Source organism: Myotis lucifugus, unplaced genomic scaffold, assembly GCF_000147115.1.
Source record: "Myotis lucifugus unplaced genomic scaffold, Myoluc2.0 scaffold_43, whole genome shotgun sequence".
In the NCBI taxonomy this organism is placed as follows: Eukaryota; Metazoa; Chordata; class Mammalia; order Chiroptera; family Vespertilionidae; genus Myotis; species Myotis lucifugus.
In genome coordinates, this window is record NW_005871091.1 from 4,185,243 (window position 1) to 4,199,628 (window position 14,386).

The 14,386-nt window shown below is 48.1% G+C and overlaps 1 protein-coding gene across 1 annotated transcript in view; it reads right to left on the reverse strand.

Annotated features, from left to right (window-relative positions):
- Positions 1–404: 404 nt before the first annotated feature.
- ZNF462 (zinc finger protein 462) overlaps positions 405–14,386 on the reverse strand; it is a 136,831-nt gene continuing 122,849 nt past the window's right edge. The window contains 3 exon segments of the mRNA XM_023753305.1: positions 405–2,794; positions 3,873–3,996; positions 8,390–8,519. Of these exon segments, the coding sequence (XP_023609073.1) occupies positions 2,587–2,794; positions 3,873–3,996; positions 8,390–8,519 (462 nt within the window). The 3' untranslated portion in view covers positions 405–2,586.

A 14,386-nucleotide genomic window follows, 5' to 3' on the forward strand; every position in this document is an offset into this window, starting at 1 on the left:
CTATCAATGATCTCCAACAGATGCACATAGACACATGTGAAAAAAATTCTTTATTAATTTCTCACATTTTATTACAAAATGTATGTTGCAAACAACTTGAATAACCTACTTGTGTGTTTTTTGTTGTTTTTTTAAACCCTTGGCTTCAAGAACTCAGGATCTCCCTATCTTTCATCAAGTATTGGGAAACACTGATTATTGGAGTCAATAGGTTCTCATTTTGCTATTTACTTTCTTCTCTCAAGCTCTGAAAAAAATGTCCTCTGTATAAATTAAACAAAAAAAATGTTGTAAATTCTATGTCATTACAGTCAACAGAATTATAATAATGCATCCAAAATGTGCGGCCACAAAATATCAGGTATATGTTTGAAAAAAAGAAAAAAAATGACATTCTAGCCTTGTTACAAGGATAATGGTCCCATATTTTTATTAACAGGTTAGCAAAACAAAATCCAATGGATTACAATATTTACATGTTATTTGAAAAATAAAGTAGTGATAAAAGCATGTCACAATTATTTTCTTTCTTTTTTTTTCTTTTTCTCTCTTTTCCTTTTTTTTCTTTTTTGTTTGTTTTTTGGTAACCATTACAAACACCCAATCCAGGTATGGAACTGTTTAATACATTTGAAATGAGGCCAATTAAAAACAAATATGGACACGAAATGAAATCTCTGTTTAGATAGTTTACACTTTCCCCATTTTCTGGTTTCCACATGATGGCCCTCATCCCTAAAAAAAAAAATTAAGATAAATGCCCTACAAAAAAAAAAGTCTTAACAGCAAGAAAATAAAGGAAGAACATGCTTTTCAAGTAAGCACTTATTCCACAAATGCAGTATCTTTCCATGGATTTTATTTGAAGCTATGTGGGACACTGTCATCTCTGCAATACCCTTCCCTCTCTTCCCTCCCCCTCCCTCAACCCTTCCAAGTAAAAAAAAAAACAAAAACAAAAAACATGAAAACCAAAGGACTCACACACACCCACACACATACGCACGAGAACACACACATCCAAGCACGCAAGCTCATAGGCTTCTAAAACCTAGGCTTCAAGGAAAGTTCTTTTCTACTCTTTGTAACAAAAACTCTCTGTTCACAATCAGAACATATTATAAATGTAGACTTAGATTTAGTCTAAGCCGCTCCCTCCTGAAAAAGCTAAGATGGGGAAACGGAGCAGCTGGCAGCTAGATTTAAACAAACAACAAAAAAGTAGTTCTCCAGGCTCCTTGTAGGATGGAAGTATTTCTTGTCCATTCTCACCAAAGGGATGGGATTCCCTTCCCCACCAAGTTAAATGAGAAACCGCCCCCCCCAAAAAACACACATTGCAAACAAAAGCAAAACACAGATTGGAAATCACACACAAAAGCCAGCCCATCCTAACAGAACGTATTTGTGTGAGACGGATAGTGTGATAATTTGACAAGCAACAAAAGGGTGAAGAGGACTTCCTCATCTGGCCCACAAGCTGCATAGCTGTGCCAAAAAGTTTGGTTCTTTAGTTAAATTAAAAAAAAAAGTTAACTTCTTTGTTATTTCCATGTTTAAAATAAAAACATTCCTATTCACAAAAAAACCCTAAATCTCCCTTGCCCCAAATTAAAACAATATCAACACACACACACAAAGAAAAACAATTTATATGAAAAACTGAATTGTGCTGTGTTTGTAACACTCAAGCTGATAGAAAATGAACATGTGGCAAACGGAACTCCACAGTCACCGTAAAATTAGCTTGTATGAGTCTACCAAAGTCTAAATCATAGTTGAACACTAATAAACAGCTTACCTGGAATAAAGGATGACAATTCACAAACAGTTATCTAGTAATTAAAGTCTGTTTCTTTTTTTTGTTTTGTTTTTTACTAAAATAATTAAAAAAATCACAGTATTTTAAGAAATAAAACCCACGTGGGGATTTTAAGCACAATTTGTGTTCCTTTCTTTAAAACTCTTTTTTTTTTCTCCATTCACCATCTTGCCCAGCAGTTCTCTCTACATTTAACCACGACGACGACAGGTAGTACTGACAAATGCAGAGAATTCCCTTGGTTAAGTTTGAGGTACTAGGAAACAGGTGACTGTTTTATGCAAAGCAGTTTTTTTGTTTTCTGTTTTTGTTTTTTTCCCAAAGCGGCTGCAGTTAGGTCTTGAAAAAAGCTTAAGGTATGAAAACTAGAAAAACGCACAGAAAGTTGTGCGTCAGAAAATGTTGTTCCCCTAAGAAGTCTTCTACTGTCATGGAGCTTGTTTCCACACACTGTCCAAGACCACCACAGGCCACGCCGTGCCCGGGAGGCGCTGTGCATCCCACCACGAGCGAAACTTCCACGCTGAAGATCCGGAGGGAAGGTGTAGTGATGGAAAAGGAGCCACATATTCCAACCATTTAAATAACTTTAATTTACATACTCACTCACACAGGTACCAGTGCTTTGAAAATAGATTGTTCAGTCCGAAAAAGCAGCTTTGTTCTGTCTTCTCTTTTCTGTCCCCCACGTCTCAGCCCGAGCTGGCCCTCCCACTTTGCGTCACGGTTCAAGTAAGGTTGTGATCCAGAATTCCACCCCACGCTTATTCCTTTTCGGCCTCTGCATTCTCCAGGAGAGATCTGTCGGCAGCGACTACGCAGATGGCTACTGTCTCGTTCTTTAGGGAAAAGTCTATCCCGAGCGCCTCGTCATCTTCCTTCTCCTCTATCGAGGGCATCTTAATACTGTCCTGCACGCTCTCTTGTAGGTGGATTTCTTCTCTGCTCACCTGCTGGGTGTCGTTCAACGCCCTGGGAGAACATGGATGGCAGAGACAGGTGAGTGTTTACTGTTTCCTAGTTAAATGAAAAAAGACTCACATCCTTAACAAAAGGCCTTGGGGTTTCCTTGGGACAAATGCCACGAAAGGATGACTAAATTGTGAGCGACTTATCCTTGCTACACGTTGTGCTTAGGTCAAGTATTGCTGGTACTTGAACCTACAAAAAGGCCCATGATCATGCTATGGTTTGATTACATCATGCTTTGTTTCCAGATGAATAATAATGGTTTTATGTTTCCCGCCTCTACTGGGAACAGAGAGAAGCTGTAAGTGGTCAGAGCAAGTATTGTCTGATGCTCAAACTCCTCAGCGGAACCCGGAAGCTAGGAGGTTGGCTGTGTTTATTAAGACTGAAAGAGCAGCCCGGTATTAAAGAGTTAATGGACAGGTCCAGAAACAAATCATAGAGATAAACAAAAAGCAAAAACCCCAAGACCGAACCCATGTCTTGGGAAGCTGAGTTATGGTCTCTGAAGTTTAGGTGCTTCAGGTCTCAGGGGTATTTTCTGCTAAAAGCACCAACTCGTAGGCCCCGTATCTGGTGGACTAAGGGGATAATTTTATATTCAAGGATCTTACAGGTGTTTTACAGGTGTGCTCCCACCTACCTGGGAGGCAGGCAGAAGCTGGCTCTGTCCCCGAGGCAGAGCACTGAAGGCACCAAGAGGTGCGTGGGAATGTTCCAGGCCACTCAGGGAATGAGTCATCAGAGGCAGGAACAGAAGCCAGATCTTTTGACCCCGGTCCACGCTCTATCAGAGAACGCCACGCTAATGAGAGCTGAAGGGACACTGGCTGGAGAAAGCGCGACACTTGTACGCGAGGGCTTGAGTGGGATTTGTCATTTGACTTGTGTCTGGGTGACCATTTACAACACCAACCGAAAAGGAGACACTAGTTCCTGACATCTGTCTCTCCTCCCAGGCCCGGGTATGTGACACAGAGGGGTCCGGGTGTTGGCAGGGGAACAAAACCACCACCACGAAGAACCTGATCGCCCTATCACCTCCCTCTGGGCCAAGGCGTCGGGGGATGGCTCAACTTACATGCCGTGTCTCAGGACGTGCCGCTCCCACTCGGAGCCCTGGGAAAACGCCCGCCCGCAAAATTCACACGGAAAGCGCTTCTGAGCGTTCATGGCAGCCCCGTGGTCAGCAAACCTCATCAGATCTGTAAGGAGAAAGCGGAGCAAGCGTTACCCGAGTGCTGCGGGAGGCGGCGGGAGAGGTAAGCCAGCGTTTAGGAGGAGACCTCCTCCCCTCCCTCGTCACATCATTTGTGAGAGCGAGTTCCAGATCCCCTGTCCTTCCTCCCACCGGCTTTTCACCGAGGGCACTTCTGGAACGGCTCTCAAGAACCGTCCCTGGCTCCCAGGCCCCACACGTGCCCGTCCCCACCTCTCCAGCTGCTTCTGTCACAAACAACCTGGGTCATTCCCACGGCGTCTGAGCAGGTTGTCTATTCAATCTCCCCCACCCGTGATGGTCTAGCAGTGCCTCACCGTTTAGCACTATTCATTTTCTACTTGACACGAGTTTGCTCACTAAAAAGAATATAGGCTCCCGAAAGCATGGACCAGGTTACGCGCAGACCCGGGGGTTTCAATGCCTTCCAGTGGGAACGCCGTCCTGACTCCCGACGGCGGTCACCTGTCACGGATGTCACCATCCACACCTCACGGGGCTCCGAGCACCGAATGCCTGAAGGTGTGTGCTGGACAACGGGAGGCCGGCGTGTGAAAGCAGGCGTGACCTCGGCTAACGAGGGAGCCTGGCCAGCTGCCCGGCCCTTACTCCTCAAGCGGTGAAATCCGGGAGGCGGGGACATGCGGACATTTCTGGACAGGTCTGTTGTAGACATCAAACGTGGACTGTCATTGTTTTTTTCTCCTCTGTGGCGCTGGGCACATGGTAGGGTCTGATAAGCGTGGGTTGGGCAGCTAATTGTTTACAGGCCACTCCTCCTGGCAACCTCTACGACTGGAGCTTCTGTGACCTTTGTGGGATCTGAGTCCCAGCCCATGTGTCTTTCATGACACCACAGTAGGCCAAATTCTCCCGGGGGCTAGCACCATAGGACGAGCACAGTTCTGCAGCCTCGCGGCAGAGGAGGGCAGGACTGACCATCTCCCCAGATCTGATCCCGAGGTGCCTGTCCGTACAAGACGTTACAGCAGTGGTTCTCAACCTTCCCAATGCCGCAACCCTTTAATACAGTTCCTCATGTTGTGGTGACCCCCAACCATAAAATTATTTTCGTTGCTACTTCATAACTGTAATTTTGCTACTGTGATGAATCGTCATGTAAATATCTGATATGCAGGATGTATTTTCATTGTTACAAATGAACATAATTTAAAGCATAGTGATTAATCACAAAAACAATATGTAATTATATATGTGTTTTCCGATGGTCTTAGGCGACCCCCGTGAAAGGGTCGTTCGACCCCCAAAGGGGTCGTGACCCACAGGTTGAGAACCGCTGCGTTACAGGGAGACGTCTCCTGGTTGAACGCTCCGAGCTCATCAAACTGTAGGATGACGCTCACAGGGTAGGTATCTCCGTGCTGCCTTAATCCTCAGCACACAAAGCTATGTGAATAGGGCCAGTTTGAACAAAAGATGAAACATTTTTCTCACAAATTAAGAAGATCACCACACCAGCCATTAAAAATAATTGCACAGACTATCTCCCTTGATTCTTTTCGCTGGAAATGAGACAGCACCATCTGCTCGGCGCATTAATTTCTTAGCAGGGATTATCTTGGGCAAGAAATCAACAGAATGCCTTCCTGACTCCTCCCAACTGCATAATGAGAGGGGGTGGGGTGGAGCCTGCCTGGCTTAATTTTGGTTTCTTCCTGCCTGGTTTCTTCTCTTTCAATTTCCCTCCGAGCTTTCTAGGCGGCACCTGCAGGGTGGCCAGCCAGTCCCCTCTCCAGTTCTGGTGTTGGAAAAGGACGCTGGGAATGGGGTACCTATAAAGACGAGGGCCCCCTGAACGAGGGCCTGATGCAAGTCCGCCCTGCCAACGAGGGGCAAGCTCCTGGCTCACGCGCCCTTTACCCTGAGGAACATGAAACCACTCGTCTATTCTTTCCAAGGCTCCTCTGGCTCAGCCTCCGAGGAGGCCAATCATTACCTGTCACACGGCAAACAGCTCTCCATCCGCTTGAGCTGCCGCGCCAGAGCCACCACCCACTCTCCGCTCCTAGGAGACAGGCCGGCTGGCAAACACCCCCGGGCTATTGTGTGTCCTTTCTTCTCGCTGGCAGGAACCCACCTCCATGGTGGGAAATCGATTAGAAGGAGACGACACAAACTTGGGAGGGACAGGAAGGTTTAGGCTGATGATTTCCATGAGTAGTCCTGGAAGTCGCTCCTGTACATCCGCCACCCAGGGGGAGAGACAGACAAGCTTCTCCACCCCGAGACTTTCCCCATGTGGTTAAGGCTCATGAATGAGAGGCTACCCTCCAGTGAGACGCGATCGGACGCGACCACGCTCTTTCCAGTCCAACCGAGAGGGTCTGAAGCTCCTGTGAGGGGGCGGCCACGCAGCGCAAACGGGAAATCTGCCTGGTGCCCACACATCCAACTGCCCCCTTTTCCCCTTCTACTTGTCTGTGCTTTTACTTTGGAGGAGTCACCGGGGAGGCCTCACAGGGGCTCTTGCCTCTGTCATGCTTATCACCTCTAAATTCACATGTGCTCGCTTTAAAGACTCAGAAGTCGTAGGACCCGGGGGAGGGAGGGCGGGGCCCAGGAGCCCCTCTGCCCTCTGTCAGAGGAGCCCTTTCCAGGGAACTCAGGTGGCAGCGCACTGATCCCAAGGAATCCGTCACCAAGAACATATACATGGAATGTTGAGCTTCTCAGATCACAGCCATTGTCCATGCAAGAGGCGAGGAGCCTGGCCCCTACTAACTGATGCTGTACCGTCACAAGGGTAATCAACCTACCCGGTGCGGATGCTTCCTCTACCATTTATTCTTCAGGTCACCATGGGCATCCTGGCACACCCTAGCTCGCAGTCCCTGCTGCCGTCCTAGCCACAGGGGGCTAAGGTGGGCTCCCACTTTCCAAACCTGTGGCCTCCTGCCACAGCGGCATAGTGGGGTGGGGGTGGGAGCAGGTCAGGAAAAAAACCGGGAGAACCTCAGAGGGAAATCGTCACCAAATACTCTTCCTCAGGCTTGCAGGTTGACCAAAGAGGAAAAAACAAAGCTATTTTTGTAAAAGTGTACCTTAGAGTGAGACCCTAATGGCCACAGAATTGACCGAATTCAGGGTCAAGTTCCCTTCAGTGAACAAGCCACTGTCCACAGGGTTGGGGAACAGGACGTCATGTAAAAGGGATCTTGCCTTTGGAGCCAAAAGACGAAATTCGACCTCTAGTGTTGTTTTTTTTAAACTTTGCATGAACTCTTACATTTCCTGGGCCTTTATTTCCCCGTTTGTAAAATAACAATACACCTACATGAGGGTTATCATTTATTAGGTGGTTACTACGTTTCAAGGACTGGTTGGTGTTATCTCACGGAAGCTTTACACAACCCTAGGAGGTAGGTGATATTATTACTGATGATGAATGCACAGGAGCTCCCCAGTCATATAGCTGTATTACCCAGTCAAACAGCTACTAGCAGAACTAAAGCCAGACCCAGGTAGGCCAACCGCAGACCCCTCTCCAAGGCAACTAGAAACCACCAGCACTGGGCCTGGCACATGATGATGCTCCGCAGTGGCAACTAACACCACCCCTCTCAGCACTTCGGTGACATCTATGGTCTAGTTCTCAGGCTTGGTACCCGTGTGACTCTGGTAAGTCTGCAGGAACTAAAGTAACAGATTTCAACCTAGCTGCTCACATGCACCATCTTGGGATTTCCACACTATTCTGCGTTGATCGATGTCGAGAACAACTCTAAATCACATACATGTCTGTCTGTAATTACATATACTTTCAACAAGCTTCATTTTGAAGATAATTATAGACTAAAAAGAAGTTGGAAAAATAGTACAAAAATTCCATGAGACCTTCCCTAGTGTCTCCTGTAAACACATGACTAAATGAAAACTACTGGTTTTGTCAAAACCAACGGCAAGGAGGTTAAGGGGAGGCCATGCTGAGGACTGAGGGGGGCAGGATTCATCTCACAGCCTCGGCAGGTGAGCCCCGCAGCAGCCATTGCAAATCAGCGTCCCATTGGGAGTTCACTGACATTCCCCGAGAGCTCTGGTGTCATCTGTCTTGCCATTGGCCAGTCCTTAGTCCTTATACTAAGACCCCTTCTCCTTGTTAAAAACAAATCACCACTCTACATTGTTAATAAACACATCAACCGCAGCGAGAGAGAAAATGCCTGTTTCCCGTGGAGTTTCTACAGCTGGGGATAGTTTACAGACACGGCCCCTGACAGGTTTCTCGAGTCGGTCAGTTCTGCTCCTGAACTAAGGGATCGTTCCTTCTGCTACTCCTACAGCACCCCGTCTCCCCATCTCCCCGTCTCCCCACGGACGCGCTGGCTGCCACCGGGGCCCGCAGGGCGGGCGAGACTCACCTCTGTCCTCGGCCTTGCCCACGTCCTCCTCCTTGTCCTCGTCCTCGCTGCTGGAGCTCTCCAGCTTGCCCTTCATCTGCTCCAGCTGGTCCAGGTTGACCCGTCCGACCAGCTCGAAGTTCCGGCTCACCTGAAAGAGGCCAAGCGCACGATGGGAGAGGCCGCGGGCGGGTGGGGGACATCTCTCCAGCACCCTTGCCCCGCCTGTCTTTGGAACCAGGACCGAACGACACCAGCGCCGAGGCGGCCCTCTTCTCCCCGGAGACGCTGTTTCTGCGGTGGGTGCTCTCACATCCCACCATGTTCAATGGGACTGTCAGCATCGGGCCCTCCTTACTGAACTTGGTAAGAGAAAGTGAGCTACCGTCGGCCAGAAAGCACAAGTCCCATGAAGCTTGGGGAGTGGAGGCGGTGGCCAGCCAACAGTTTTCTGTTTCTTTGTTAATCCTCACCCGAGGATATTTTTTCCAGTGATTTTCAGACAGAGTGGAAGGGAGGGTATAGTCGGGGGTGGGGGGGGGGGGAGAGGAGCATTAAAGGGAGAGAGACACATATTGATTAGTTGCCTCCCGCCCTGCCAGGGATCAAATCCAAGACCCTTCTGTCCTCTGGCCGACGCTCTAACCAGTGAGCACCCGGCCAGGGCTGGGAAACCCTTTTTAGTTGAATTCAAAGCAGTGACTTTTGTAAACAACCCAGTCCTCCTAGAGGCGAAGAGGCTCTAAGTATCCTGAGAACCGGCGGTCCTGCCACCTGCAGGGCTGCAGGCTGTCCCAGTGCAGGCCCGGCGACAGTGACTTGATTCCTAACTCACTGACCAGGAGCCACAGGTTAGCACAGGACTCAGGTCAACACACAGCCATGGGCTACCCCTGTGGCAGGCGCTGGGCTCCCCCGTTGGAGGGAGGGACTGGGGCAGGATCCAGAGAGAAGGAGACCCAGTCTGGCCCCCAGAGGCTCACAGTGTACCAGGTAGTTGGGGAGGGAAGACAGACATCATTCACTAGATCCAAGGCAGACGCCCATAGCTGCTACACAGAGAGGGTAAGAAGGACGAGTAGAGGGAGGATTTACAAGACAATCCCAAATGTGTCCCCTGGACCAGACTGGGAACACAGATCCCCTGAGCACCAGATGCCGGGCAGATGGGAACATCACCATCAACTGTGACAAACGTGAGAGAGACTCGCAGTATCAGGGCCAACGCACAGTCCTCTGACAGGCTGGACATCGTCCCGACCACGTTCTGTAAGAGGGAGCATTTAAGAGGAGGAAGAACCCTCGGGATAAAAGCTCTTTTGAAACCAGAGGAACAATACATGGACCTAAAACAACGAGGAACCGGGAAAGCAGTCACTTTGAAAACAACGAGACACGAGGGTGGAAGAGAGGTCTAAGTCCGTCTCAATGCTCAACACTTGAGGACGGCAAGTTGTTCTTCTCACTAAAAAAGTTGTAAAAATTAACAGAACTAAAGTGAGGAGGAGGAGGAGGAGGAGGAGGAGGAGGAAGCTGGACTCAGAATCTTGATTTCTCCAATGGTCTCAAAGGCACTTTTGCTTGTGGCACCTTCCTAACCAGGGGTTTATCCACCAGGCCTCACTCCCACAGGCCTATGTGAAGTTTTACTAATTCATTTTTACAACATGAAGCGAGAGGGGGTAGGGCACAGGAGCAAGAGCTCTGAAGTCAGACCTAAATTCAAGTCCAGGGTTTGCCGTTACTCAGACTCTGGGCAAGTTATTCAACATACATGTCCTCATTTATAAAAGGGGGGTCAGCACACTACCCGAAACACACAGTTCCCCCAAATGTCGCTTCCTGCCCCTTGCAGGGAATGTGGTCTTTTCCAATTTTGGCTTTTGGAAAAGGCGTATGATAAGCATTGTAAATGCATATTCATGAAGTTATGTTTAGCCACAAAGTCTGTATTTTAGCCCAATAGCATTTATGACAAATATCTGAATAGAAGTTTGCTAGGTTGCCAGTTTTTAAGGAAAAGGAGGCAAGGCTCCAATCTGCCTAATTTTGAACTATGTGTAAAGAAACATCTTTTAAATGACTAGTAGTTAAAAGGCAGCCTTTTCTGGCCACCTTCAGCCAGGCCACCTGTGTGTGTAAGGGACATGAGGGGTGGCAAGATGCCAAGAAACAAAAATAACGAAACCGAGAATGGCCAAAAGGAAATCCCGTATTGTTTAATCCAGGAAGTCTTCATTGATTCCTTCATTCACTGGACAAGGACTTCCTGAGGGCTACTGTGTGTCAGGCCCTGCACCAGGTACCAGAGCCCTGCTTCCCAAGGGCTCCGGTGACAGACCTGTCACCAAACTGAATGGTCCTTTTTGCTTTCCCGCCTCCCTCTTTCTTTTCCCTTCACTGGGAAACTGTTAACATTTTGGATTCTGCACGATTTTGAAAAAGTACAAGACATTTTCCTGGTCTGATATTCATCTGAGGCTGCCCCAGGATTCAGCTGTCCTGAAGATTTCTAAAATCTCTCCTAGGCAATTAAAAGATTTAAAAGGAAAAACATTTTTGTTATGTAATTACAAGATTTTTTAAAAAACAAAAACTCTTGATCGTGTTGGGGCTCTAACTCTAAGTCCCCCAGTCAGCCAGCCAATATTCATCTTTACTGCACAAGACTCCTCGCTGCATTTCTGAGCCCATCTCTCACCTGGATTAATGCCATGTCCTCCCTCCGTCATCCATTCTCACTCCTCTTGCATCTAATCTCTGGTGCCTTCTGAGTGATTTTTAAAAAATTTAAATCTGTTCATGTCAGTCTCCGCTTGCCCTGAGGATAAAATCCTCATTTCTTACTGAGACTTGTGTGGCGGGCGATCAGTGTACCATGGCCCGCCCTCTCCCGGCTGCCTCCCCTTTGCTCCCAAGGCCCTGAACTTGCTGAGCTTCCTGGGATCTGTCACGCTCTTGACCCTGTGCCTCCCCTCCCCCCGTGCACGTGCCATTTCCCGTTTGGAATTTCAGCCTGTCTCCTTCACGCGGAGACTTCTGTCTTCCAGCCTCGCTTCAGTGTCGAGCTCCTCCTTGGTTAAATACCCTTGGCTCTTCACTCCCACAGCACCCTACACTCGCCTTTGGTAATTCATCCCCCTCAGTAATTAATTGTTTATGGCCTTCACACTCCCCCGCTCCGCCTCCCACCCAAACTGCTAACTCCTGGGGAACCTCTGCCTCCGACTCCCAGCGGGATCTCACCGGCCAGGCCTGGCATACATATCCTCGGTATCAGTGGCATTCTTAATCACTATATAACGTTTCATTAGGGGATATGTTATAGTTTACTGTTCCCATGTGAGTTTACCTTTGGCTTTTCTGGCTTGTCACTATTAAAAATGCAGTAATAGACCTTATGGTATGTAATCCTTTCTTTCCTGTTTAGCTTTAATTTTATAGGCTAAATTTGCAGAGGCGAAATCACAGGGTCAAAAATCAAAGAGTTTGGACTTTATTGAAATTCCAATATATGTGTAAGTTGGTTTCCGGAATGAGCATCCACGTCCCTTCTGGACCAGAGACTGGAGGGTATCTGACCGCCTTTCTAACGGTACGGAGGACAAATGAGGGAAAGCCACCTTTTCCTCTGGAGATGATGGTAATTTATTACCTGTTTTCCAAAAGGCCCACAACGGAGGGAGAAAAAGAAGCGTAAGAGTTCACGATTTAGGAGCCTTTTGAAGGCAAAAGCCACACATGGCTTTGAAGGGTGGATTGTTCAAATACATAATCACTCGGACTATAAAACTATATGCAGCCCTGGCCAGTGTGGCTCAGTTGGTTGGAGCATCGTCCCATACACCAAAGCGTGGTGGGTTCAATTCCCGGTCAGGGCACATAGCCACGCTGCAGGTTCAATTCTGGATGGGGCGTGTACTGGAGGCAACCAATCTCTCTCTCTCTCTCTCTCTCTCTCTCTCTCTCTCTCTCTCTCTCTCTCATCAATGAAAGGCATATCCTCAGGTGAGGGTTAAACAAAACTACATGCAGATCCTTACATCCTGTGACAGTTATTTGTGGATGCCCCAGACCCCCAAGTCCCCTGTGAAGGCCACTAACCCAGAGTCGTGGTGAAGTCTGCCATCCAACAGGAACGTGAGATAAGGAGCACTGACCAGCAAATGCTTTCCCCTGAAAGTTAACTTGCACCGATGACCCTGCCAACCCCTTCCACGCTCGCGCTGAGCGTCCAAGCGTCACAACCACATTTGTCCCTGCTTGTTGGTCTTTAGCCTCTCGGCCGACGGCTTAGGTCCGCCCCCAGCATAGGAAAGGAATTCCGTACTGAGGCTTACTTCCCAGGGAGAGGCACCCCGTGATGTACAAATATCACCAAGTTGAGCATTTTCATAGGGTGCTAGGTGGGCAAACCCAGTCTTACAGGGAAAACTGATAAACACCTGTTAACGGAAAAGCGCAACTGGACACCCGTCTGCAGATCACTTAGCAGACGCGAAGTGGGGCAGCCGGTGGCGAGGAAAAATCCGCCTAACGTTCCCAGAGTTTCCTCCCGCTGACGCAACGTTTGTCCCTTCAGAAAGGCACACCCAGCCAGGGTGTTCGCATCACCGAACACTCCATGTCCGTGTTAAGCAGGAAGGCCAAAGGGAACCTTTTATTTCCAGAGAATGTGACACCGGAGAACACGGGAAAACTGCCTCCCCCATCCCAAGCCGAGGACGTGTCGTGCGCGCAGATTTCCAAGGACTCGCGGGCAGGCTGGCCGTCTTCGGGGAGGGCCAGGTGGGCACGTGTCTTAGGCTTTCAGGGCCCCCCAGTCTCTGTCGCAACTACGCGACTGCTGTGCTAAACACCGAAATCCAAATTTTATGTCATTTCACATGTCACGAAATACTACTCTTGATTTTTTTCCAGCCATTTAAAATGTCAAAACCCCTCTTAGCTGGCAGGCCACATAAAACCAGGTGGCGGCCGGATTTGGTCCAGGGCCAGAGTCTGTCACCCTGATTACAAGAGCCGGGGGTTTAGCCAGCAGACCACGGCGCCACCTGAGACGTCAGAATGGGGGGGAGGGAGAGAAAGCAGTGGGAGAAAGCCTCAGCAGGGCAGTGTCTCCCCAGTTCCTCACAGGAAGATGGCCAGAGGTGCGGGTCAAAATCTTAAATTCTCAGGTAAGAGCATTTCCATCAGAGCGCTCGTAAAGCTTCTAGAAGGACGTTCAGCGATGTGTGCTCAGGTTCCTTGGGAGGAGCGCTGGGCCAGCACATCTGCCCCCTGTTTTATGGGTAACTTTATCAAGCACTTAACATACTGGGCTGTGTTCTTTATTTAGCTTTCTATGCTCAGTGCGGAGTACAAGGTCAGCCGTGTGGTTGACACTCAGTAAATGTTATTTCAATTTGCCAGTAACATAAACACTCATGGTCGATCGTAAAGCATAGAGAAGTTCATAATATTGCCTTAAGATGTGCGTCCCCACGATATAAATATGTTTGCTAATGAGAGAATGAAATTGGACGTTTTCAAAAAGATTTTGATTCAATTCCAACCACACAGCTATTACACGCTAAAAATTAATCCAGTAATTTTCTATGTATCATTTAACTCCTATAACCACGCTGCAAGATATGCGTTACCTTCCCTATTTGTAGATGAGGAAAACAGAACACAAGACAAGTGCATGCTAAAGCCAGGGTTAGCACTCACATCGTCAGGTGATAAAGCGCCCACTTCCCCATTACAATGCCAATCCTCTGGAGACATGTAAAATTATTTACCAAATAGTCAACGTGACCCAACAGGCGGAATACAAGGAAGAGAAAGTACTGTGCCGACAATGCTCTGTTGCAAAACTAGAGGGGACAGAGGAGTAGAATCTTTTGGGACTTTTTCTTCAGAAGAAAATGCTTTCTAAGAGCAATAAGGATAAAGATGGTCAATTTCCCGTAAGGGTATGAGCACAGAAGTCAAGAAGGCAACTGCTTGCTTTTGCAATCACTGGGTCAGAATCAG